Source organism: Lampris incognitus, chromosome 21 (assembly GCF_029633865.1).
Source record: "Lampris incognitus isolate fLamInc1 chromosome 21, fLamInc1.hap2, whole genome shotgun sequence".
Classification (NCBI taxonomy): Eukaryota; Metazoa; Chordata; class Actinopteri; order Lampriformes; family Lampridae; genus Lampris; species Lampris incognitus.
Genome location: NC_079231.1, coordinates 24,550,769 through 24,575,639, shown reverse-complemented (window position 1 = coordinate 24,575,639; position 24,871 = coordinate 24,550,769). Strand labels below are relative to the sequence as shown.

The window sequence follows — 24,871 nt, the reverse complement described above, 5'->3', positions numbered from 1 at the left end:
GTGGATATGTGTGTTAGTGTGGGTATGTGTGTCAGTGTGGATACGTGTGTTAGTGTGGCTATGTGTGTTAGTGTGGATATGTGTGTTAGTGTGGATATGTGTGTTAGTTTGGATATATGTGTTAGTTTGGGTATGTGTGTTAGTGTGGATATGTGTGTTAGTGTGAGTATGTGTGTTAGTGTGGATATGTGTGTTAGTGTGGATATGTGTGTTAGTTTGGATATTTGTGTTAGTGTGGATATGTGTGTTAGTGTGGGTATGTGTGTTAGTTTGTGTTAGTTTGGATATGTGTGTTAGTTTGTGTTAGTGTGGATATGTGTGTTAGTTTGGATATATGTGTTAGTGTGGATATGTGTGTTAGTGTGGATATGTGTGTTAGTGTGGCTATGTGTGTTAGTGTGGATATGTGTGTTAGTGTGGATATGTGTGTTAGTGTGGATATATGTGTTAGTTTGGGTATGTGTGTTAGTGTGGATATGTGTGTTAGTGTGGATATGTGTGTTACTGTGGATAGGTGTGTTAGTGTGGATATATGTGTTAGTGTGGATATGTGTGTTAGTGTGGGTATGTGTGTTAGTGTGGATATGTGTGTTAGTGTGGGTATGTGTGTTAGTGTGGATATGTGTGTTAGTGTGGATATGTGTGTTAGTGTGGATATGTGTGTTACTGTGGATAGGTGTGTTAGTGTGGGTATGCGTGTTAGTGTGGATATGTGTGTTAGTGTGGATATGTGTGTTACTGTGGATAGGTGTGTTAGTGTGGGTATGCGTGTTAGTGTGGATATGCGTGTTAGTGTGGATATGTGTGTTAGTGTGGGTATATGTGTTAGCTTGGGTATGTGTGTTAGTGTGGATATGTGTGTTAGTGTGGGTATATGTGTTAGTTTGGGTATGTGTGTTAGTGTGGATATGTGTGTTAGTGTGGGTATGTGTGTTAGTTTGGGTATGTGTGTTAGTGTGGATATGTGTGTTAGTGTGGATATGTGTGTTAGTTTGGATATATGTGTTAGTGTGGATATGTGTGTTAGTGTGGATATGTCTGTTAGTGTGGATATGTGTGTTAGTGTGGATATGTGTGTTAGTGTGGGTATGTGTGTTAGTGTGGGTATGTGTGTTAGTTTGGATATATGTGTTAGTGTGGATATGTGTGTTAGTGTGGATATGTGTGTTAGTGTGGATATGTGTGTTAGTGTGGATATGTGTGTTAGTGTGGATATGTGTGTTAGTGTGGGTATGTGTGTTAGTGTGGATATGTGTGTTAGTGTGGATATGTGTGTTAGTGTGGATATGTGTGTTAGTGTGGATATGTGTGTTAGTGTGGGTATGTGTGTTAGTGTGGATATGTGTGTTAGTGTGGGTATGTGTGTTAGTGTGAATATGTGTGTTAGTGTGTATATGTGTGTTAGTGTGGATGTGTTTGTGTCTTTGTGTTGCACTGCTGTGGGCTGGGAAACGGCGTTTTGTTTCATTTCATGTACACAAGTGGATGAAATGAGGTGCCAGTGTTTCTGATCCTGCTGCTGCTCCTATGTGGGTGAAACTTGGTGGAATGATGAATCCTGACTCAGCAAAGTAACATCACTGAAACCAGCACAACATTCACTGCAGGCCAGACAGACTCCAAACCTTAAACAGCACAATGTTTCACCACTGCTCATCTGAATGTTTGTGCCCCAGAGTGCTTGAATCCCAACCCTGGTGTTTTCCACTACTTGGCTTACATAAGTCAGTCAGATTCTCATGGTGGGGGTGTTTTCTGGACCTGCATATCGAACAAAATGCAATTCCACAAAATATCATAGGGAATTCAGGGGGCTGCCGGGAATCCGTCACAGCCGGGACGCGAACCCGGTGACTGCGCTAACTAAAGGGTCTGACCTGTTAGCCAAGGGCTAGCGGGTCTTAACGGGTCTGCATATCCGTGTTCAGCATACCAACTCCCCACATGCCTCTGGGCGCACACGCTTCCGATGGCCTCACGGTCTCACCATCCCACTTCTGACACCAATGTAGTAAATTCGGGGGGGGGGGGGCAGCCGGGAACCGAATCCGGGTCTCCTGCACCACGGGAGACCCGGGTTCGGTTCCCGGCTGCGGCGGTTCCCGGCTACTCCCTGAATTCCCTACGATATTATCGACATCGTCTGTTTATCAGCAAGGAAGAATTCCTGATTTCATCATTACCAACACCGCACAGCTCAAACTCAACTCCTGCTGCTACCATGCCATGACCAGTTCCCCCTCATGGGCTGGTATCCCGCCATGCTCAACAACCTCATTTCAAATCACACAGCTTTACATAAAGAAATCAGCTCCCCTATCCGCCTTCATTCCTGCACCTGGGTTGCACTTACTAGTCTCATAACAAGTTGTGCCAGACAAGTTACATGAAGTGGTAGGTTGATGCATTCAGGCCCTACAACTCACACGATGGCCACACCACAACGTTTTCGCCACAGGAGTCGTCATGGAGGTGGTAGTCTGACCTGCTATCAGCAGCTACTAGCTACTCAACAGCAGAGGCTGGATCATGATCCTGCAGTTCACTATAGATCATGTACGTAGGATCTGCTCCTAACCCCCTGCAAACCCCACACAGAAGGTTGATGCATGTTAGGCACATTGGACAGCTCGCTAATATTCACTACCGGACAATTATCAGTACAACTTTCCCCCATCTGCTTCTGGAAACGGATCATTTTTCTTTACAGTGTGGCCGCCCGTCAAGCAGTGTGGTTCGTTTTCTGACGTTCCATCCACCGTGTTCTGAATTCCAGGAGGAAAAAGGCTTGTTGTTTTTTGTTTCCATTAATCCACACAACAGAATTCAACTCAGTAAGTTCATGGTTTAGTCGCTTAGTGTCTGCGTTAAGTGGTTTGATCCTGTGCTGTTAAGGGTCTCCGTTGAACTTCAGCATGTGAGACTTCTGCGTCCCAGTGGCCTCGGCATGCCTGTAGACCACGGTCACTTGCAGCTTCTGCTAGACACAGTGCTGTCAGGTGATTAATCTCTCTCAGCAGAGTCTGTATAGGGCGAGGAGTCATTTCATCTGAACACATCACCCACAACAGCTAAAGAGACGGTTTACCGTATCGGCAAAGCCAAAGAAATCTTCAGTCTCAAATTTCAAAACATGGGCGTCCGGGTGGCGTGGCGGTCTGTTCCGTTGCCTACCAACACGGGGATCGCCGGTTCGAATCCCCGTGTTGCCTCCGGCTTGGTCGGGCATCCCTACAGACACAAGGGGCCGTGTCTGCGGGTGGGAAGCCGGATGTGGGTATGTGTCCTAGTCGCTGCACTAGCGCCTCCTCTGGTCGGTCGGGGCGCCTGTCTGGGGGGAACTGGGGAGGATATTGGATCCTTCCACGCGCTACGTCCCCCTGGTGAAACTCCTCACTGTCAGGTGAAAAGAAGCGGCTGGTGACTCCACATGTATGGGAGGAGGCATGTGGTAGTCTGCAGCCCTCTCCGGATCGGCAGAGGGGGTGGAGCAGAGACCGGGGCAACTCGGAAGAGTGGGGTAATACAATACAAAGTACAATTGGGGAGAAAAGGGGGGAAAATCCACAATAGATAAATACAGTGTAGGGTAATCAATGTTTTAAAGTAGGCCTAGCTTTTACTTGAAATAGTATTGCCTGGTTTGTGAAGATGTATACATATGTGGTCACTGTCATTACACATTAGTCTGGAGGGGATTTAAGTCCCGCATGGTCTCAAACCACCTGTATGAAATTATTCAGATGCTGTCTGCATGTATTTCAAGTCCCCCGACCCACCATTCTGAAATAAAACTGAACTGTTAAAACATGTCAGAATATATTGGTCTAAATATGCTTATTACATCTCTTGTCAGTTCATGTTTGTTTTGAACGAAGTTAGCGTTCTTGAGCAGGAAAGTGTTACTTTTTTAGTATCCGTTTTGCTTGTATTGTAGCAATGTACTTTAGTTTGTATTTTTTGCATCTTAATTTCATTGTTCCATATTATAGGGTAAAATAGACCACCACTGAGGTGTCCTGGTGGCTCAGCTAGTTAAGCTCACACCACCTAGGCTTAGGCCTGATCACAGTGTCCCACATTTGTATCTGTCAATGAGACCTTTCCTGTATGTCTTCCCTCCTCTCTTTACCTTGTTTCCTGTCTATCTCTGCTGTCCTGTCTAATGAAGAATTAAAAAATGCCAAAAACAAAACATTTTCTCAAATAAATCACTATGTGCCTCACCTCAGTCTATTTTTGCCATTCTTAAATGGCAAATGACACTTAAGATTTTCAAGAGGGACTTTAAAAAATGCTCTACAGAAGTACTCAAAAGTACTAGAATTCTCTTCTTTCCTTAGTGCACCTAAACAGAGATGCAGTAAGGCTGGAGTCATTTCAGACAAATGATTCCTCAGTAAACAGAAGCTGGTCAAAGTCTTTCTCTGTCATCGGATCGCTGCATCTCCTGAGCCACTCTCTTCTACTTTCAACCAGGGCTAGTGCTACCTGCTTGCTGCTCTGAGGATTACTTCGTGGGTGGGACAAAAAGTAGTCCTTCACTGCTTTAGTAGCACTGGGTGAGAGGCAGAAACGGGGTTCTGTGTTTCGCTCTCCATGCAAATCCACATCAGACACCTTCAGCCCTGGGTCACTAGGGAGTCTTTGACGGACGGTTGATCTGGAAAACTTCTCCATATGGACTGCAGAAGCTTGGTCCTCTCCTAGCTGTAGTGGCCCAGGCTCTGAGGCTCGTCGTTGAGAGATCCAAGCTTTGCTTTTCTCCTCTGAGGGGGTAGAGTGGGGTTTGTTTTGTCTGAATAGGGACAAGGTAGGCCTGTTCTGCCTGTAGAATGCAGCCTGAGTTGGCTGGTTTAGGTCATATTTATCACTTCCCACTGCTTCCTCCTGTTTGCTGATATGATTTCCTGTCTTGGCATGCTGAAGGAAGGCCTTAGTGTGGATGTTTCTGAGCTCAGAAACTGTTAGTTGTGAGTCAGAGGGCCACAAGCGGGGAGAGTTGGGGTACTGGAGGCTCATGATGAAGTGGTCGTCAGCAGAGCTAGAGGAATTATGTTTGGGAGGTGGAGACCTGAGGGAATCTTGAACTGTGCTTCTCCTTGCCTGCCTTCCTACTCCTTCTTTTGCGGTGCTGCTGGATGGTTTGGATCGGGAGTGGCCCATGGATATTTGTATTCTTCCTGCTTTTTCCCCTGGCTGCCCTTTCTCAGGATCTACTTTTCGGTTAGCGAGAGTCTTGTTAATGGATCCTCCCTAATTAAAGATGGATAAAGGGTGTTTGTACAGAGAAGGAAAAGAGAGATGTGAAATAAAAGAATGTGCAACAAACAGATTGTAGAGAGAGCACAAGTTAAAAGTTTTCCTTCACATATTAATGATTTGGAATAATTGGGGTCTAAGTAGGCCATGACGTCACAGGAAGGTCCAAACCACTAGAGTGATTCACAAACCAGCAGTTCTCGACAGTATTTAAAAAAAATACCATGCAAGTATGGTTATATATTGTACTCACCTCAGTTCTGTCCTCCTCCTCCTCAGTCTCCAAGTTGTCTTGTGACGTCAGTGACAGCCTCCGGTCTTTCTTCAGCCAGGTATTGGGGTGGACAACCCTGCAGCCTATTAAGCTACCCCAAGACAAATGTTCCTTGGGTGGGAAACATTTTGGGCATGTCTTATCATCAAGATCTACACTAGGGCCTGGGGCAGCCTCTCGGGTGGTATCTCGGGTGGAGTCGGGTGGTACACAGGAGGAGGTGGAGCAGAAGGAGGAAGAGGGGTAAGCCAAGGGGGCTTGTACCTTAGCAGGGCATAATCGATGTCTGGTTTGGCAGGTTTGTTCACTGCTGTGGGAATGGAGAGAATCAAGCGAGTCAAGGGAGGAGTGCATGGGGGCAGGGGAGGTAGGAGGAGATGAGAGGCTGGGGGAGCTAGCTTCTAAAGTTCGTGATGTCCTACCATGCAGACCCAACTCTGATTTAAAATAACTCCTCCAGTTCTGACCCTGAGATTGTGTGCGATGGTGTTTGTGGCAGCTAGGTACCCTGGAAAGTTCCCCTTCATCATCCTCATCCTCCTCAGACAGATCCTCAGTGCTGCCTTGACAAAACACCTTAAATTCATTCACGTATGCTATTGCTGGCTCTGAACACCTACGCTGTCTATAGGGACCCTCTATTGATGTGGGATTCCTGCAGGTCAGAGTGCCCATGGATGGTGTACCCTGGCTAGAGCAGGACAGAGTTGTGGCTGGGTGCTGGTTGCCAACTTGGGTGCTTGTGTCCATGTTATTGTCTTGGTCATAATCGCTGAGGGTAAGGATGGATTCCAGGCTGCCCTGCAGATGTTTGGTTCTACGTCGTCCCTTGTTGATGCAGAGAGCTGATAACCCAGCTGGCGATCCAGGGCTACTGTCATCTAGCTCATTCTCTAGGCTTTCATAGGATGAGTCAGTCAAAGTACACAGCCAAGTATCTAGTCAGAGGAATGAAGGACATGAGATGAAACCCAGGACATGACAGAATTAAAGAGTGCAGACACATGGATGGAAGAAGAAAGGGAAGAAAAAGGTGGGGAGTAACAGTAAAATATTTGTGTGCTGCCAACAGTTGTCATAGGGGCAGCCTCAAGATCCGAGTAGCCTGACTGACCTTTTTAAACTTAACCCATTAAAACAATTTATTGTGCTTTAGCTGTTAGCTGTGCAAAATGTCCCAATAATGAGGGGCTCCTCTAAAATGAGTCAAAATTATATGGGTTTCATTGGTTTTAACGGCATATACCATATTTCCCAGACTATAGGTCGCTGATTTTTGTGTTTTTTTTTAACTCGTCTGGCTGGTCCTGCACCTTATATTCCAAAGCGACTTATACAATGTAATATTGTGGGACAAATACACTTCATTTGAAAGGCCGCTAGATGGCACTGTATAATGGTAACGGGTCGGGTTGGTGCGGGTATTAAAAACCCTGACCCGTGCATCACTACTGTACCGCCACATAAATGCGACTTATACACCAAAGCAACATGGTGTTTTTTTTCTCGCAACAACAGTTTTTGTTTTTTTGTTGTTGTTTTTTTTGCCGCGAGCAACTTTTACTCCAGTGTGACTTGTAGTCCGGGAAATACGGTAGTCTGTGTATATGTTTTTGTGTAATAATATGTACTGTACCAGATCCTATCTCCTCAGAACTGTGTCTTTGTGGGGGCCCATTAAAGAGTGTAGTGGGATCCTTTCCCAGAACCTGGTGACAGTTGTCGATCATAAACTTCACCAGTTCACACACCTGGAGAGAAAACAAAGAAAGGGGCGGATAAGGATGAGAAGATAGAGAAGAAAGAGATGAAAGGGGACCAGATGAAGATAGGAGACAATGAACAGCAAAGAAAAAGATAGTTCTTGGTGAGGTAGTTCTTGAATCACAAATGGACCTTTATTGGTTTGAGCCTGAGAACACTTGAGAAGAGCAAAGGCAAAAACAGGAGACTCCCATTGTTGCCACTGGGATGGATACCTTGAGTAGACAGTGACTGACAGAGCCAAGAAAGTCGAATCAGTTCATCTGGACACAACGTTTTTTTGAGCAAAACATTTCATCACTCATCTAAGTGACCTCTTCAGTCTCAACTGACTGCAGGTATCCCCACCCTTATAAACAAGACCGTGACATAACGACGGAAACCAACGAACGGTTTCATATGCAAATAGGTGTGACCATCAACTAGAGTTACAATGGCCATGTGTACTATTCACAGAGGATTTGGGAATATTTGCAAACACTGCATTGTAAGATGGTGACAGATGTACTCTTAGCCCCCCCCCCCAGTTCTTTGACTCGCCATTCAAACCACCGTTCTTCCCTTTCAAGGATGTGCACATCCTCATCCTTGAAAGAGTGGCCACTGGCCTTTAGATGGTGTAGACTATGGAGTCCTGGCCTGATGCGTTAGCTCTCCTGTGTTGTGTCATCCACTTGACCAGCGTCTGTTTAGTTTCCCTGATGTACAAGTCACGTCAATCCTCCTGGCACCTAACAGCTACACTAGGTGTAGCTTCCCCTGGGTATAATCTGTGGTACAGAATTCTGTCAATAAGCTATCACCTTTTTCTTGTAACCACTGCCTGCATCTCATTTCAGGGGTTCATAAGTATTCATGTCGTTAAGTAACGCCATAACTTTCTCATGATAGTCTGTCTGGTTTAATACAACAGTGCATCTGCCCTGTCCACTGGAAGGATGAACATGTTATTGTCCTCACTCACAGTCATGAGAGCTTCCCTCTTGTCTCTACTGATGTTGGCTGGCAGCGCCTTTGCACTGCTGAGGTAGGCTATGATGAAAGAATGGGCCACCTCTCGACTCTAAAATACGTCCTAGGATGCACTGGGACACATCATCAGTGATGTTTCTTGGGGTCCACGGTTGTTTCAGGTCTTTCAACATCATACACCCTTGTTCAGGCGACCCAACCAGGGTTGCTCAGGCCTGGCTTGTGTCCCAGCAGTATTGGCCCACCGATCACTCCTTCTGATCCAAAGCCATCTGGAGGCCCTCTCTGCAGCCTCCATGGAAGACTTGATGGCTTTCCTTTTAGCAGCCCTAGTGATGCCAAGTAGAGTGTAGACCTCTCACAGTGAGCAGCTAGCAAAGCATCTACACCTCACTTCAATGGGTGCACAACGCACCTTCCAGCCTCTCCTCCGGTACTGATCCACCAGCTCCTGGTACTTGGACTGCTTACGCTCATTTGCTTCCTCCATCCGGTTCTCTCAGGGAACCATCAGCTCTATAAGGAGCACCTGTTTTGAAGAGCTGATGCTAGCACTATGTCTGGCCTCAATGAAGTTGTCATAATGTAGTCCAGGAACCTAAGCTGCCCCCCCCCCCAAGTTGACTCGCAGCTCCCAGTCTGATGCAGAGGTGAGGAGACTGGCTGCTGATCTGGGCTATGACTGAGGCTGCTCACCAGCCCTGACAAAGGCAATGATCCTCTCTCTGCAGGCTTGCTTGTTGTCGACCACAGCTTTGGAGATGGCCTCTGTAACTGCCTTTGGCACCTGGTCATGTCGCCAGGGGTAACGGCCCTCACCCAATAAAGTATACAGGCTGCATGAGTTAAGCCGTGCAGTATTGTGGAATGTATCTAAATTTGAAACAACGATAAATGCAATACTTCAATATCATGTAAAGTTCTTCACTGTGCCTACTAAGAGCAGTAACGATATAGAAGGTCAACCTATAGCTGAACCAGAATATACTTATCGTATTGTGGCTGGGGTCTATTCAGCCCCATGGAAATTACAGATGCAGCTGGGAGTTTTTAGGTTTTACGGTACGTAATTGTTCTGGGCCTATATTCTCTACCAAGTCTTTGACTCACATATATTTATTTACTTGGCCTACTCTGCATGTGCACGGCCTGCCTGATGTTTCTTTGTATGTAATGGACCCCAGTTATGAAATCACAGCAGACACTACTCACTGTAATAAGACAGTAAAGATGCCATTCACTAAGCAACCCGCACTACCTGAGAAAGTCTATTAATTTGTGGTGATCCGGCGTATAGTTTATAAGTTATACCTGTTTCCTAAGGGAAACCCACAGTCGGTGTTACTTTGCATTTTTAGTGTCCTTAATCAGACAGACATCTGTTTCAGAGCTATTATCACTCCATTGTGATGCCAAACGTGCCTCACCCACTATTCAGTGCATGTTCAGCATATTGATACCCTTGTACGGTGTATATGCAGCCCAGGAAGAGCTCAACTCCCTCTCTATAGTGTTAGAAGTTCACATCAACATCTCTACAGCCACCGTTCCAGCCACAGCGAGATGCTTAGTGATGTTAGACACGTAAGCAACCGAAAATAGGATGGCGTTGGAGCTTCTGTTAGCCTCACAGGGTGACGTATGTAAAGTGATCTCCACTGAATGTTGTGCATATATTACTAGCAACGATGCTGAAATATACGAATTGAAACATGATTCTGAACAAGGGTTACAAGATTTGCACACACCGTTGATGGGTGGGATCCCTTTTCAGAAGTGTTTGGCCCCCTGGCATCTGCGAGTGTGTCATTCGTTCATACCCCGATCGTGGGCATTACCTTGTTTCTCATTACTGTTTTCATCATTACTTGTATGATTGATCTGATCCGTCAATACTGCATTAAGACTGTGCTTAAGTCAGACATTCTCCAGATCCCTGGATTCCACCATACTATAGTAATGAGAACTTCCTTCAGCGATTGCAGCAATTCTGCAACGTGGATGAGGACTTCACAGATATGTAAGCGGAGTTCATGTGCTAGTAACCTCTGACCCCTTACCATCATGGGACTGGCCTTTGGATGAGCCATAATAATGCTCACATTAGGTGAAGAGCATGTGAGAAGAATCCTATTGCTGTTGTTGTATTTGTTATTTATATTAGCATGTGTACTTCTTCGGACATCCGGAGGGAGCTCGGAGTAGAGCCGCTGCTCCTTCGCGTCGAAAGGAGCCAGTTGAGGTGGTTCGGGCATCTGATCAGGATGCTTCCTGGGCGCCTTCCTTTGGAGGTTTTCCGGGCACGTCCAACTGGGAGGAGACCCCAGGGTAGACCCAGAACTCGCTGGAGGGACTACATGTCCAGTCTGGCTGGGGAACGCCTTGGGATCCCCCAGGAGGAGCTGGAGGGCGTTGCTGGGGAGAGGGACGTCTGCAGTGCCCTACTTAGCTTGCTGCCACCGTGACCCCACCCCGGAGAAGCGGCTGATGATGACATGAGACTTCTTCGTAATTGAGGGTTATGTATCATTTAATCATTAATTAAGGTTACTGAGGATTATGTTGTGTTTTAGATGAATTTTGAGCATTCATGAGTTTTTCCCAAATGCCAACTCTGGGTTTTCCGGAACGTGTCTGCTTAGATAGTGTAGATAAGTTCTCTCAAGTATTTTACTCACTCCTAGTCAAGTGTGGGGTGAGATGTTTGGCTCCAGAGGACATGGGAACATTGTGACTTCTGTCTGGCTGGTGGGTTTATATGGAGTGTGCTGATATAAATCTGATGCGTTTCAGTTGGCTTACAACTGGCAGACGGCCTCACAGTTATTCTGTGTGATGTTCCCCAGGATGTATATCCAATGTCATGTTTTATCAGAGTGATTTGTTGTTGATTAAACATAATAAAAAGAGGGGGATTGCGAAGGCAATCTGTCTGCTACATAATCATATATGATGTTTGCTTACTTTTAATCTTTGACCATGTATGACCTATGCCATGTTTAACTTTAGTCTATGTTGCTTAGATAGATGCTTAAAGTTCATATGTGACAGCACAAAGGTGGTGTTATACAGTGTCTTCTCCATGTGAACAAATAAAGGGCTGTTGTTGACTGTTACGTGATAGCAGACGAATGTATGAGAAACTCAGAGTGTAGCAAAGTCTGCCCACAGTAATTGGAGAAATGGCCTTGGTGGGTTGTGAGCTGGAAGACATGAGATATGAGATAAGGAGGAGAAGAAGAGAGAATGTACTGTACTGATCGGTGTGACCTCAAGTATCTATGCTTTGTGTGTCTGTTCATGAGCATATATTAAAGTGTGACAGTACTGTAAGAGATTTTTGCCTCGCACCTCACTTATTGTCAGAGTGTGAGTAAATAATTGCCATAACAGGGCAGATAACTGAAGGGAGGGTTCTTGAGTTACTTGGCCCTCAGAGATACATGTGATTTCAGAGGTCTGGATTCTAACTTCTCCACTGTCTTTGGGTTCTTTACCAATCCAGAAATTGTAATTGTGCTGGAGACTATGGTCCGTGGTCCAAACCTACAAATTGCTCTTTGTAGTAACACTGCACAAGACAGATAGACCACACATGTATACAGACTTGCACAAGTCTGTTGTCACTTTGTGACCACATGTCGATTACACTGTAGAATGTTAGGCTTACATTGTAAATAGCTGAGGCTGCGGTGGCTAACTAGGTCAGGGTCAGGAACCACTCCCATGATGTATCAGCCTTTACTCCAACACCTTCTTGTACCCTTTCCATTTCTCACCGACCAAATTCCTTCTTTGTCCAACGCATTTTCTCAGCCCATTATTTCTTGTCTTAGATTCAATAGCCCCTATCCTTTCTCCCATATTCCTGGTCTTATCTCACTCTGTTTCCAGTCTCCGAAAGACCGAAACCTTCCTCCTTCCATTCATCTCTGCCAACTGTTCATCTTTCTCTTCTTACCCTTTCTGTCGTCCTGTCCTTGTCTACGTCTCACCTTCTTAGCCCCCACGCCTTCAACTTCAGGACTGTAAAGTCCAGGAGGCCACAGCACGCTGGGCGCAATACACACTGATAAGTTGAAACTGGTCATCTGGTTTTCATATGCATTGCTGTGGATCCCATGCAGCATAGCAATCAGGTAGTGCAGCAGCAACGCATTCTCTTTAGGCAGACGACCAATCAGCCTGTGGGAAGAAGAAGGCATGTTAATGAGGTTCAGCATCAGCACCACTATTGGGAAAAAGAGCGATTAATGTTCATTACATGTCAGCACTCCCCCCCCCCTCCCCCGTTTTTCTCCCCAATTGTATCTGGCTAATTACCCCACTCTTCTGAGCCATCCTGGTTGCTGCTCCACCCCCTCTGCTGCTCCAGGGAGGGCTGCAGACTACCACATGCCTCCTACATTACGTCAGCGCTTTTAATTTGAATCCACGCTCACAATGTTCTGTGAGCACAGGGCGTCCGGGAGGCGTGGCGGTCTATTCTGTTGCCTACCAACACGGGGATCGCCAGTTCAAATCCCCATGTTACCTCCAGCTTGGCGTCCCTACAGACACAATTGGCCGTGTCTGTGGGTAGGAAGCCAGATGTGGGTATGTGTCCTGGTCGCTGCACTAGCGCCTCCTCTGGTTGGTTGGGGTGTCTGTTCGGGGGAGGGGGAACTGGGGGAATAGCGTGATCCTCCACACTAGGAGGCATACAATTGGGAGAAAAAGGGGGGGGGCCACAAAAAAAGAAGAATGGACCAGACCAAAAGTAACTGGCTGGGTGAGAGAGGCTGACAGAGTTGATACCCAACCGCAGTGGGCCAGCAGCCCACTCGCCAGGGCCGGCAGCCCACTCGCCTGGGCCGGCAGCCCACTCGCCAGGGCCGGCAGCCCACTCGCCAGGGCCGGCAGCCCACTCGCCTGGGCCGGCAGCCCTCTCGCCAGGGCCGGCAGCCCACTCGCCTGGGCCGGCAGCCCTCTCGCCTGGGCCGGCAGCCCACTCGCCTGGGCCGGCAGCCCTCTCGCCAGGGCTGGTCAGCCCACTCGCCAGGGCCGGCAGCCCACTCGCCTGGGCCGGCAGCCCTCTCGCCAGGGCCGGCAGCCCACTCGCCTGGGCCGGCAGCCCTCTCGCCAGGGCTGGTCAGCCCACTCGCCAGGGCCGGCAGCCCTCTCGCCTGGGCCAGTCAGCCCACTCGCCTGGGCCAGTCAGCCCACCCGCCTGGGCCGGCAGCCCACCCGCCTGGGCCGGCAGCCCACTCGCCTGGGCCGGCAGCCCTCTCGCCTGGGCCGGCAGCCCACCCGCCTGGGCCGGCAGCCCACCCGCCTGGGCCAGTCAGCCCACTCGCCTGGGCCGGCAGCCCTCTCGCCAGGGCTGGTCAGCCCACTCGCCAGGGCCGGCAGCCCTCTCGCCAGGGCCGGCAGCCCACTCGCCTGGGCCGGCAGCCCTCTCGCCTGGGCCGGCAGCCCACCCGCCTGGGCCAGTCAGACACACAACACTTGATTATGTTTATTCACGTGGGGGCTGGGGTTAATTATAGTTTGCGCATTGCATCGACCACAATTGTCAAGTGGCCCACCGGGAAAAGTCCCGGTGCTCCAGATGGCCAGTCCGCCATCGCCTATACCCTCTACCAAAACTGCCAATGCTTTATGTCCATACCCTTTTCTAAGCTGGCCTCAAATGGTGGAAAAAAGTTCAGGTCTCCATCAGAGTTACTGACTTGCTTCCTTCCTTCAAGAAAGGCATAAAACGTTTTCTTGGGTCCTCCAGGCCTACCTTAATTGTTGAATGGCCTCTGGATGCACTTTGCACCAGTTGTCGCTATGTGCCCTTACTGGCTTAAACACCTGAGCTGGGTCAAGTGCGGTTAGCCTAATTGGCTCAAGAGAGGTTTAACGCGGTTGCGCCCCGACGAAGACACACACCAGAACATGGGAGAGATGAGGACCGTGTTGCCCAACAAGAGAGTTTTAATAGGCCTTCATTTTTAGCCTGTGTGTTTGTTTTTAACCGTGGTGTCTTTGTTCTAATATGCAGGTGGTGCACTCTCGTTCTCCACCTGTGTAGCGTCTCTGTGCCACAGAGCCGTGGCTGTGGTGCAGATTTGCCTTAACACCATTATTACATGGGCGGTGCAGTGGTTAGCGCTGGCACCTCACAGCAAGAAGGTCCTGGGTCAAACCCCGGGGTAGTCCAACCTTGGGGGTCATCCCAGGTCATCCGCTGTGTGGAGTTTGCATGTTCCCCCCATGTCTGTGGTGGGGTTTCTCCGGGTGCTCCGCTTTCCCCCACCATCAAAAAGAAACATGCATGTTAGGGTTAATACTCCTGTCTGTGCCCATGAGCAAGGCATGGCAAGACGAACTAGAGTTGGTCCCCGGGCGCTGTTGTGTCTACTGTTGTGACCTTCTACTTACATGTGCTATTTTCTGCTCTTTTGGTGATGATATGCCTGTTCTATTGATACGTGTTCTATTGATACGTGTTCTATTGATACATGTTCTATTGATACATGTTCTATTGATACGTGTTCTATTGATATGTGTTCTATTGATACATGTTCTATTGATACATGTTCTATTGATATGTGTTCTATTGATACATGTTCTATTGATACGTGTTCTATTGATATGTGTTCTATTGATACGTGTTCTATTGATACATGTTCTATTGATACGTGTTCTATTGATATGTGTTCTATTGATACATGTTCTATTGATACGTGTTCTATTGATATGTGTTCTATTGATACATGTTCTATTGATACATGTTCTATTGATACGTGTTCTATTGGTACGTATTCTATTGATACAGGTTCTATTGATATGTGTTCTATTGATACGTGTTCTATTGATACATGTTCTATTGATATGTGTTCTATTGATACGTGTTCTATTGATACATGTTCTATTGATGTGTTTATGTTTATTTAGATCCCCATTAGCTGTTACCCAAGGCAACAGCTACTCTTCCTGGGGTCCTATTGATGTGTTCTATTGATACGTGTTCTATTGATACGTGTTCTATTGGTGTGTGTTCTATTGATACGTGTTCTATTGCTGTGTGTTCTACTGATGTGTGTTCTATTGATGTGTGTTCTATTGATACGTGTTCTATTGATACGTGTTCTATTGATGTGTTCTATTGATACGTGTTCTATTGATACGTGTTCTACTGATGTGTGTTCTACTGATGTGTGTTCTATTGATACGTGTTCTATTGATACGTGTTCTATTGGTACGTGTTCTATTGGTACGTGTTCTATTGCTGTGTGTTCTATTGCTGTGTGTTCTACTGATGTGTGTTCTATTGATGTGTGTTCTATTGATGTGTGTTCTATTGATACGTGTTCCATTGATACGTGTTCTATTGATACGTGTTCTATTGGTACGTGTTCTATTGATACGTGTTCTATTGATACGTGTTCTACTGATGTGTGTTCTATTGGTACGTGTTCCATTGATACGTGTTCTATTGATACGTGTTCTATTGGTACGTGTTCTATTGGTACGTGTTCTATTGATACGTGTTCTATTGATACGTGTTCTATTGGTACGTGTTCTATTGATACGTGTTCTATTGCTGTGTGTTCTACTGATGTGTGTTCTATTGATGTGTGTTCTATTGATACGTGTTCTATTGATACGTGTTCTATTGATGTGTTCTATTGATACGTGTTCTATTGATACGTGTTCTACTGATGTGTGTTCTATTGATACGTGTTCTACTGATGTGTGTTCTATTGATGTGTTTTACTGATGTGTGTACTACTGATGTGTGTTCTATTGATGTGTTTTACTGATGTGTGTTCTACTGATGTGTGTTCTATTGATGTGTGTACTACTGATGTGTGTTCTACTGATGTGTGTTCTATTGATGTGTGTTCTATTGATGTGTGTACTACTGATGTGTGTTCTACTGATGTGTGTTCTATTGATGTGTGTACTACTGATGTGTGTACTACTGATGTGTGTTCTATTGATGTGTGTACTACTGATGTGTGTTCTACTGATGTGTGTTCTATTGATGTGTTTTCTACTGGTGTGCGTTCTACTGATGTGTGTTCTACTGATGTGTGTTCTACTGGTGTGTGTTCTATTGATGTGTTTTCTACTGATGTGTGTACTACTGATGTGTGTTCTATTGATGTGTGTACTACTGATGTGTGTTCTACTGATGTGTGTACTACTGATGTGTGTTCTACTGATGTGTGTTCTATTGATGTGTGTACTACTGATGTGTGTACTACTGATGTGTGTTCTATTGATGTGTGTACTACTGATGTGTGTTCTACTGATGTGTGTACTACTGATGTGTGTTCTACTGATGTGTGTTCTATTGATGTGTTTTCTACTGGTGTGCGTTCTACTGATGTGTGTTCTACTGATGTGTGTTCTACTGGTGTGTGTTCTACTGATGTGTGTTCTACTGATGTGTGTTCTATTGATGTGTTTTCTACTGGTGTGCGTTCTACTGATGTGTGTTCTACTGATGTGTGTTCTACTGGTGTGTGTTCTACTGATGTGTGTTCTACTGATGTGTGTACTACTGATGTGTGTACCACTGGTGTGTGTTCTACTGATGTGTGTTCTACTGATGTGTGTACTACTGATGTGTGTTCTACTGATGTGTGTACTACTGATGTGTGTTCTACTGATGTGTGCTCTACTGATGTGTGTTCTACTGATGTGTGTTCTACTGATGTGTGTACTACGGGTGTGTGTTCTACTGATGTGTGTTCTACTGATGTGTGTACTACTGATGTGTGTACTACTGGTGTGTGTTCTACTGATGTGTGGCGATATAGATCTACTTTGTACTTTGTTTCTCCTGTTAAGTTTCTTTATTAGTCCACTTGGGGAAATTCAGTTACTGCAGATTAACCCATCCTGGCTGTGATCTGTGTAGCGAGGAGCGGTGGGCTGCTGCCTTCATGCTGCGCCCGGGGACCAACTCCACTTCCTCTTTCCATTGCCTTGCTCAGGGGCACAGACAGGCGTAGTAATCCTAACATGCATGTATTTTTGATGGTGGGACAAACTGGAACACCGGGAGAAAACCAACCACAGACACGGGGAGAACATGCACACTCCACACAGAGGATGACCCGGGATGACCCTCAAGGTTGGACTACCGCGGGGTTCGAACCCAGGACCTTCATGCTGTGAGGCGGTAGCGCTAACCACTGCGCCACCGTGCTGCCCCATGTGCCACCTCTTAATGATTTTTTACACTAGTGCACGTGATATGACGTTCATTCTTGGCTAACGTGAGTACTGTGTAGTCCTTTATGCTGCCAGTTGGGTACCCTGGAATTTATCTGCTAACTGCCCCCTCTGAGTCTCCCCCCCTTTTTCCCCCCTAATTGTACCTGCCCAATTACCCCCCTAATTGTACCTGCCCAATTACCCCCCTCTCCCGAGCTGTTCCAGTCGCTGCTCCACCTCCTCTGCTGATCCAGGGAGGGCTGCAGACTACCACAGGCCTCCTCCCATACATGTGGAGTCCTCAGCCACTTCTTTTCACCTGACAGTGAGGAGTTTCACCAGGGGGACCAGTTCCCCTCCCCTCCCCTCCCCCCCCCCCCCCTGAACAGGCGCCCCGACTGACCAGAGGAGGCGCTAGTGCAGCGACCAGGACACATACCCACATCCGGCTTCCCACCCGCAGACACGGCCAGTTGTGTCTTTTGGGACGCTCGACCAAGCCGGAGGTAACACGGGGATTCGAACCGGCGACCCCCGTGTTGGTAGGCAACGGAATAGACCGCTACACCACCTGCACGCCCCCCTCTCTGAGCCGTGTACGTCATTTTGGATAATAGCATCTAGGAACAGAGTCGATGTAATGAGGTTACATGAACAGCATCATTAGCTGCGAACCAAGAACCAAAACCAGCTGTACACGTGTGTGTGTGTGTGTGTGTGTGTGTGTGTGTGTGTGTGTGTGTGTGTGTGTACTTTTACCTCTGTACACCCTGCACCTGTATTTCCTCCTCCTCCTCCTCTTCGTCCAGTACGTCCATCCACTCCTTGTAGAGATCAGAACACAGCAGCCCACCTGGCAGGCTACGCAGGAAGTCCTGGGGAGGACATGTCACACAGACGTGACTGTGGCTGTGGAGCCGTGGCAGGAAATGTGTCCCGCCAGCTAACGGCCCGGATGCTGCTGAAGGACCATTAACCCTGTTTCATATAGGTAGCGAGTTGGGGGGGGGGGGGGAGCAGCCGGGAACCGCCGCAGCTGGGTATGAACCTGGATCTCCCACACCACGGGTGACTGTGCTAACCAGTCAACTAAAGGGTCCGATCCATTAGCCAAGGTCTAGCGAGTCCACTTGTCCCTATTTGTTACACTGCATACCCCCCACCCCCCTTCGGCTTCAGCAGATCAGCTCCGTCACGGTCTCCCCATCCCACGTCTGACACCAGTGTAGCGAATTCAGGGGGGCAGCCGGGAATCCGCCACAGCCGGGGCCTCGAACCCGGGTCTCCCGCAGCACAGGTGACTACGTTAACCAGTCGACTACAGCAGTGTTTCTCAACCCAGTCCTCAAGGACCCCCTATCCTGCAGGTTTTCATTGTAACCCTGCATAGGTAGCCCTGCTTGTACTTACTCGACCAATCATCTCGCAGCACTTCATTATGCAAGGTGTGCAGCATCTGACAAACTTCATTGCTGATTGGTTGAATAACTACAAACAGGTACCTATTCAGGGTTGCAAGGAAAATATGCAGGATAGGGGGTCCTCGAGGACTGGGTTGAGAAACACTGGACTACAGGGTCCGACTGCTAGCCAGGGGCCAGCGAGTCTAGTTATCCGTGCATGTTACACATAGTTATTCCCACTGGCAGTAAATTGGTTCAACTTGAATGAAGGATTTGGACAGAACCCCTCCCCCCCCCTCATTTCTGGATGGTTTGGACAGACCCCCCTCATTTCTGGATGGTTTGGACAGACCCCCCTCATTTCTGGATGGTTTGGACAGACCCCCTCATTTCTGGATGGTTTGGACAGACCCCCTCATTTCTGGATGGTTTGGACAGACCCCCTCATTTCTGGATGGTTTGGACAGACCCCCTCATTTCTGGATGGTTTGGACAGACCCCCTCATTTCTGGATGGTTTGGACAGACCCCCTCATCTCTGGCTGTGGGGGGTAATGCAGCTGTATGTGAAGGGCGGTGTGGTGGTTATGGTGGCACCGCACTCTCGCCTCGCAGCAGGAGGCTCTTGTTCATCTGAGCAGGGTGTTTTTCTGCTTTCCCCCAATGCCTTCTGGGAATTATATGTAACGATCATGAATGACTAGACTCGCTGGCCTGCTGTCTAACGGGTCGGACCCTTTAGTCAACGTACTGGCCCGTGGTGCGGGAGACCTGGGTTCGCATCCCGGCTGCGGCGGTCCCCAGCTGCCCCCTGAATTCCCTACCTATACAGTAACAATCGGGGGGGGGGGTGAACTGTTCTGGCGGGGTGGGAAGGGAACCCGGTACCGAGCAGGCGTGTACCTCAGTGAAGTCTGACAGTACCTCACTTGTTTTAGCACGTCTGCAGATGATGAGGGTCCATTACACTCATGGAGCACGTACCACACAGCAACGTCTGTAGTCAGGGGCCACCATTCCAGAGCAAAACTGCCAGAAGTCAGACCCCCCCCACACCCCCACACCCCCCCCCACACACACAGAGTAGACCGTCACTTCCGCTCAAACACAGACCCCCACAGTGCTGTACCAGAGCTTTCTGTACTGTCAGTAGCCAACACGTTATTAAAGGTCCTAGCACTGTGGTTGTGACCAGCAGGGTGTGATGTTGAGCACCCATCAGTTTCTGAGAGGACTACCTGCCTAAAAAATATCTGCTGAAAGTACTAGCTGCTAAATATCTGCTGAAAGTACTAGCTGCTGAAAGTACTAGCTGCTGAAAGTACTAGCTGCTAAATATCTGCTGAAAGTACTAGCTGCTGAAAGTACTAGCTGCTAAATATCTGCTGAAAGTACGAGCTGCTAAATATCTGCTGAAAGTACTAGCTGCTGAAAGTACTAGCTGCTAAATATCTGCTGAAAGTACTAGCTGCTAAATATCTGCTGAAAGTGCTAGCTGCTGAAAGTACTAGCTGCTAAATATCTGCTGAAAGTACGAGCTGCTAAATATCTGCTGAAAGTACGAGCTGCTAAATATCTGCTGAAAGTACTAGCTGCTGAAAGTACTAGCTGCTAAATATCTGCTGAAAGTACGAGCTGCTAAATATCTGCTGAAAGTACTAGCTGCTGAAAGTACTAGCTGCTAAATATCTGCTGAAAGTACGAGCTGCTAAATATCTGCTGAAGGTACTAGCTGCTGAAAGTACTAGCTGCTAAATATCTGCTGAAAGTACTAGCTGCTGAAAGTACTAGCTGCTAAATATCTGCTGAAAGTACTAGCTGCTGAAAGTACTAGCTGCTGAAAGTACTAGCTGCTGAATATCTGCTGAAAGTACTAGCTGCTGAAAGTACTAGCTGCTGAAAGTACTAGCTGCTGAAAGTATGAGCTGCTAAATATCTGCTGAAAGTACTAGCTGCTAAATATCTGCTGAAAGTACTAGCTGCTAAATATCTGCTGAAAGTACTAGCTGCTGAAAGTACTAGCTGCTAAATATCTGCTGAAAGTATGAGCTGCTGAAAGTACTAGCTGCTAAATATCTGCTGAAAGTAGTAGCTGCTAAATATCTGCTGAAAGTACTAGCTGCTGAAAGTACTAGCTGCTAAATATCTGCTGAAAGTACGAGCTGCTAAATATCTGCTGAAAGTACTAGCTGCTGAAAGTACTAGCTGCTAAATATCTGCTGAAAGTATGAGCTGCTAAATATCTGCTGAAAGTACTAGCTGCTGAAAGTACTAGCTGCTAAATATCTGCTGAAAGTACTAGCTGCTAAATATCTGCTGAAAGTACGAGCTGCTAAATATCTGCTGAAAGTACGAGCTGCTAAATATCTGCTGAAAGTACTAGCTGCTGAAAGTACTAGCTGCTAAATATCTGCTGAAAGTACTAGCTGCTAAATATCTGCTGAAAGTACTAGCTGCTGAAAGTACTAGCTGCTAAATATCTGCTGAAAGTACGAGCTGCTAAATATCTGCTGAAAGTACTAGCTGCTGAAAGTACTAGCTGCTAAATATCTGCTGAAAGTACTAGCTGCTGAAAGTACTAGCTGCTAAATATCTGCTGAAAGTACTAGCTGCTGAAAGTACTAGCTGCTGAATATCTGCTGAAAGTACTAGCTGCTGAAAGTACTAGCTGCTGAAAGTACTAGCTGCTAAATATCTGCTGAAAGTACTAGCTGCTGAAAGTACTAGCTGCTGAAAGTATGAGCTGCTAAATATCTGCTGAAAGTACTAGCTGCTAAATATCTGCTGAAAGTACTAGCTGCTAAATATCTGCTGAAAGTACTAGCTGCTGAAAGTACTAGCTGCTAAATATCTGCTGAAAGTACTAGCTGCTGAAAGTACTAGCTGCTAAATATCTGCTGAAAGTACTAGCTGCTAAATATCTGCTGAAAGTACTAGCTGCTGAAAGTACTAGCTGCTAAATATCTGCTGAAAGTACGAGCTGCTAAATATCTGCTGAAAGTACTAGCTGCTGAAAGTACTAGCTGCTAAATATCTGCTGAAAGTACGAGCTGCTAAATATCTGCTGAAAGTACTAGCTGCTGAAAGTACTAGCTGCTAAATATCTGCTGAAAGTACTAGCTGCTGAAAGTACTAGCTGCTAAACATCTGCTGAAAGTACTAGCTGCTGAAAGTACTAGCTGCTGAATATCTGCTGAAAGTACTAGCTGCTGAAAGTACTAGCTGCTGAAAGTACTAGCTGCTAAATATCTGCTGAAAGTACTAGCTGCTGAAAGTACTAGCTGCTGAAAGTATGAGCTGCTAAATATCTGCTGAAAGTACTAGCTGCTAAATATCTGCTGAAAGTACTAGCTGCTAAATATCTGCTGAAAGTACTAGCTGCTGAAAGTACTAACTGCTAAATATCTGCTGAAAGTACTAGCTGCTGAAAGTACTAGCTGCTAAATATCTGCTGAAAGTACTAGCTGCTAAATATCTGCTGAAAGTACTAGCTGCTGAAAGTACTAGCTGCTACATATCTGCTGAAAGTACGAGCTGCTAAATATCTGCTGAAAGTACTAGCTGCTGAAAGTACTAGCTGCTAAATATCTGCTGAAAGTACTAGCTGCTAAATATCTGCTGAAAGTACTAGCTCCTGAAAGTACTAGCTGCTAAATATCTGCTGAAAGTACTAGCTGCTAAATATCTGCTGAAAGTACGAGCTGCTAAATATCTGCTGAAAGTACTAGCTGCTGAAAGTACTAGCTGCTAAATATCTGCTGAAAGTACGAGCTGCTAAATATCTGCTGAAAGTACTAGCTGCTGAAAGTACTAGCTGCTAAATATCTGCTGAAAGTACTAGCTGCTGAAAGTACTAGCTGCTAAATATCTGCTGAAAGTACTAGCTGCTGAAAGTACTAGCTGCTGAAAGTACTAGCTGCTGAATATCTGCTGAAAGTACTAGCTGCTGAAAGTACTAGCTGCTGAAAGTACTAGCTGCTAAATATCTGCTGAAAGTACTAGCTGCTGAAAGTACTAGCTGCTGAAAGTATGAGCTGCTAAATATCTGCTGAAAGTACTAGCTGCTAAATATCTGCTGAAAGTACTAGCTGCTAAATATCTGCTGAAAGTAGTGGCTGCTAAATATCTGCTGAAAGTACTAGCTGCTGAAAGTACTAGCTGCTGAAAGTATGAGCTGCTAAATATCTGCTGAAAGTACTAGCTGCTAAATATCTGCTGAAAGTACTAGCTGCTAAATATCTGCTGAAAGTACTAGCTGCTGAAAGTACTAGCTGCTAAATATCTGCTGAAAGTACTAGCTGCTGAAAGTACTAGCTGCTAAATATCTGCTGAAAGTACTAGCTGCTAAATATCTGCTGAAAGTACTAGCTGCTGAAAGTACTAGCTGCTAAATATCTGCTGAAAGTACGACCTGCTAAATATCTGCTGAAAGTACTAGCTGCTGAAAGTACTAGCTGCTAAATATCTGCTGAAAGTACTAGCTGCTAAATATCTGCTGAAAGTACTAGCTGCTGAAAGTACTAGCTGCTAAATATCTGCTGAAAGTACTAGCTGCTAAATATCTGCTGAAAGTACGAGCTGCTAAATATCTGCTGAAAGTACTAGCTGCTGAAAGTACTAGCTGCTAAATATCTGCTGAAAGTACGAGCTGCTAAATATCTGCTGAAAGTACTAGCTGCTGAAAGTACTAGCTGCTAAATATCTGCTGAAAGTACTATCTGCTGAAAGTACTAGCTGCTAAATATCTGCTGAAAGTACTAGCTGATGAAAGTACTAGCTGCTGAAAGTACTAGCTGCTGAATATCTGCTGAAAGTACTAGCTGCTGAAAGTACTAGCTGCTGAAAGTACTAGCTGCTAAATATCTGCTGAAAGTACTAGCTGCTGAAAGTACTAGCTGCTGAAAGTATGAGCTGCTAAATATCTGCTGAAAGTACTAGCTGCTAAATATCTGCTGAAAGTACTAGCTGCTGAAAGTACTAGCTGCTAAATATCTGCTGAAAGTACTAGCTGCTGAAAGTACTAGCTGCTGAAAGTATGAGCTGCTAAATATCTGCTGAAAGTACTAGCTGCTAAATATCTGCTGAAAGTACTAGCTGCTGAAAGTACTAGCTGCTAAATATCTGCTGAAAGTACTAGCTGCTGAAAGTACTAGCTGCTAAATATCTGCTGAAAGTACTAGCTGCTAAATTACTGCTGAAAGTACTAGCTGCTGAAAGTACTAGCTGCTAAATATCTGCTGAAAGTACGAGCTGCTAAATATCTGCTGAAAGTACTAGCTGCTGAAAGTACTAGCTGCTAAATATCTGCTGAAAGTACTAGCTGCTAAATATCTGCTGAAAGTACTAGCTGCTGAAAGTACTAGCTGCTAAATATCTGCTGAAAGTACTAGCTGCTAAATATCTGCTGAAAGTACGAGCTGCTAAATATCTGCCGAAAGTACTAGCTGCTGAAAGTACTAGCTGCTAAATATCTGCTGAAAGTACGAGCTGCTAAATATCTGCTGAAAGTACTAGCTGCTGAAAGTACTAGCTGCTAAATATCTGCTGAAAGTACTATCTGCTGAAAGTACTAGCTGCTAAATATCTGCTGAAAGTACTAGCTGCTGAAAGTACTAGCTGCTGAAAGTACTAGCTGCTGAATATCTGCTGAAAGTACTAGCTGCTGAAAGTACTAGCTGCTGAAAGTACTAGCTGCTAAATATCTGCTGAAAGTACTAGCTGCTGAAAGTACTAGCTGCTGAAAGTATGAGCTGCTAAATATCTGCTGAAAGTACTAGCTGCTAAATATCTGCTGAAAGTACTAGCTGCTAAATATCTGCTGAAAGTACTAGCTGCTGAAAGTACTAGCTGCTAAATATCTGCTGAAAGTACTAGCTGCTGAAAGTACTAGCTGCTGAAAGTATGAGCTGCTAAATATCTGCTGAAAGTACTAGCTGCTAAATATCTGCTGAAAGTACTAGCTGCTGAAAGTACTAGCTGCTAAATATCTGCTGAAAGTA

General features: G+C 46.1%; 1 protein-coding gene across 1 annotated transcript in view; it reads right to left on the bottom strand.

Annotated features, from left to right (window-relative positions):
* Positions 1-4,380: 4,380 nt before the first annotated feature.
* LOC130131442 (rho GTPase-activating protein 20-like) overlaps positions 4,381-24,871 on the bottom strand; it is a 72,818-nt gene continuing 52,327 nt past the window's right edge. Inside the window, exons 12-16 of the mRNA XM_056301119.1 lie at positions 18,230-18,345; positions 12,268-12,457; positions 7,173-7,287; positions 5,516-6,474; positions 4,381-5,256 (exon numbers count right to left, since the gene is read on the bottom strand). Coding sequence (XP_056157094.1) covers positions 4,381-5,256; positions 5,516-6,474; positions 7,173-7,287; positions 12,268-12,457; positions 18,230-18,345 — 2,256 coding nt within the window. The remainder of the gene's footprint in view (positions 5,257-5,515; positions 6,475-7,172; positions 7,288-12,267; positions 12,458-18,229; positions 18,346-24,871) is intronic.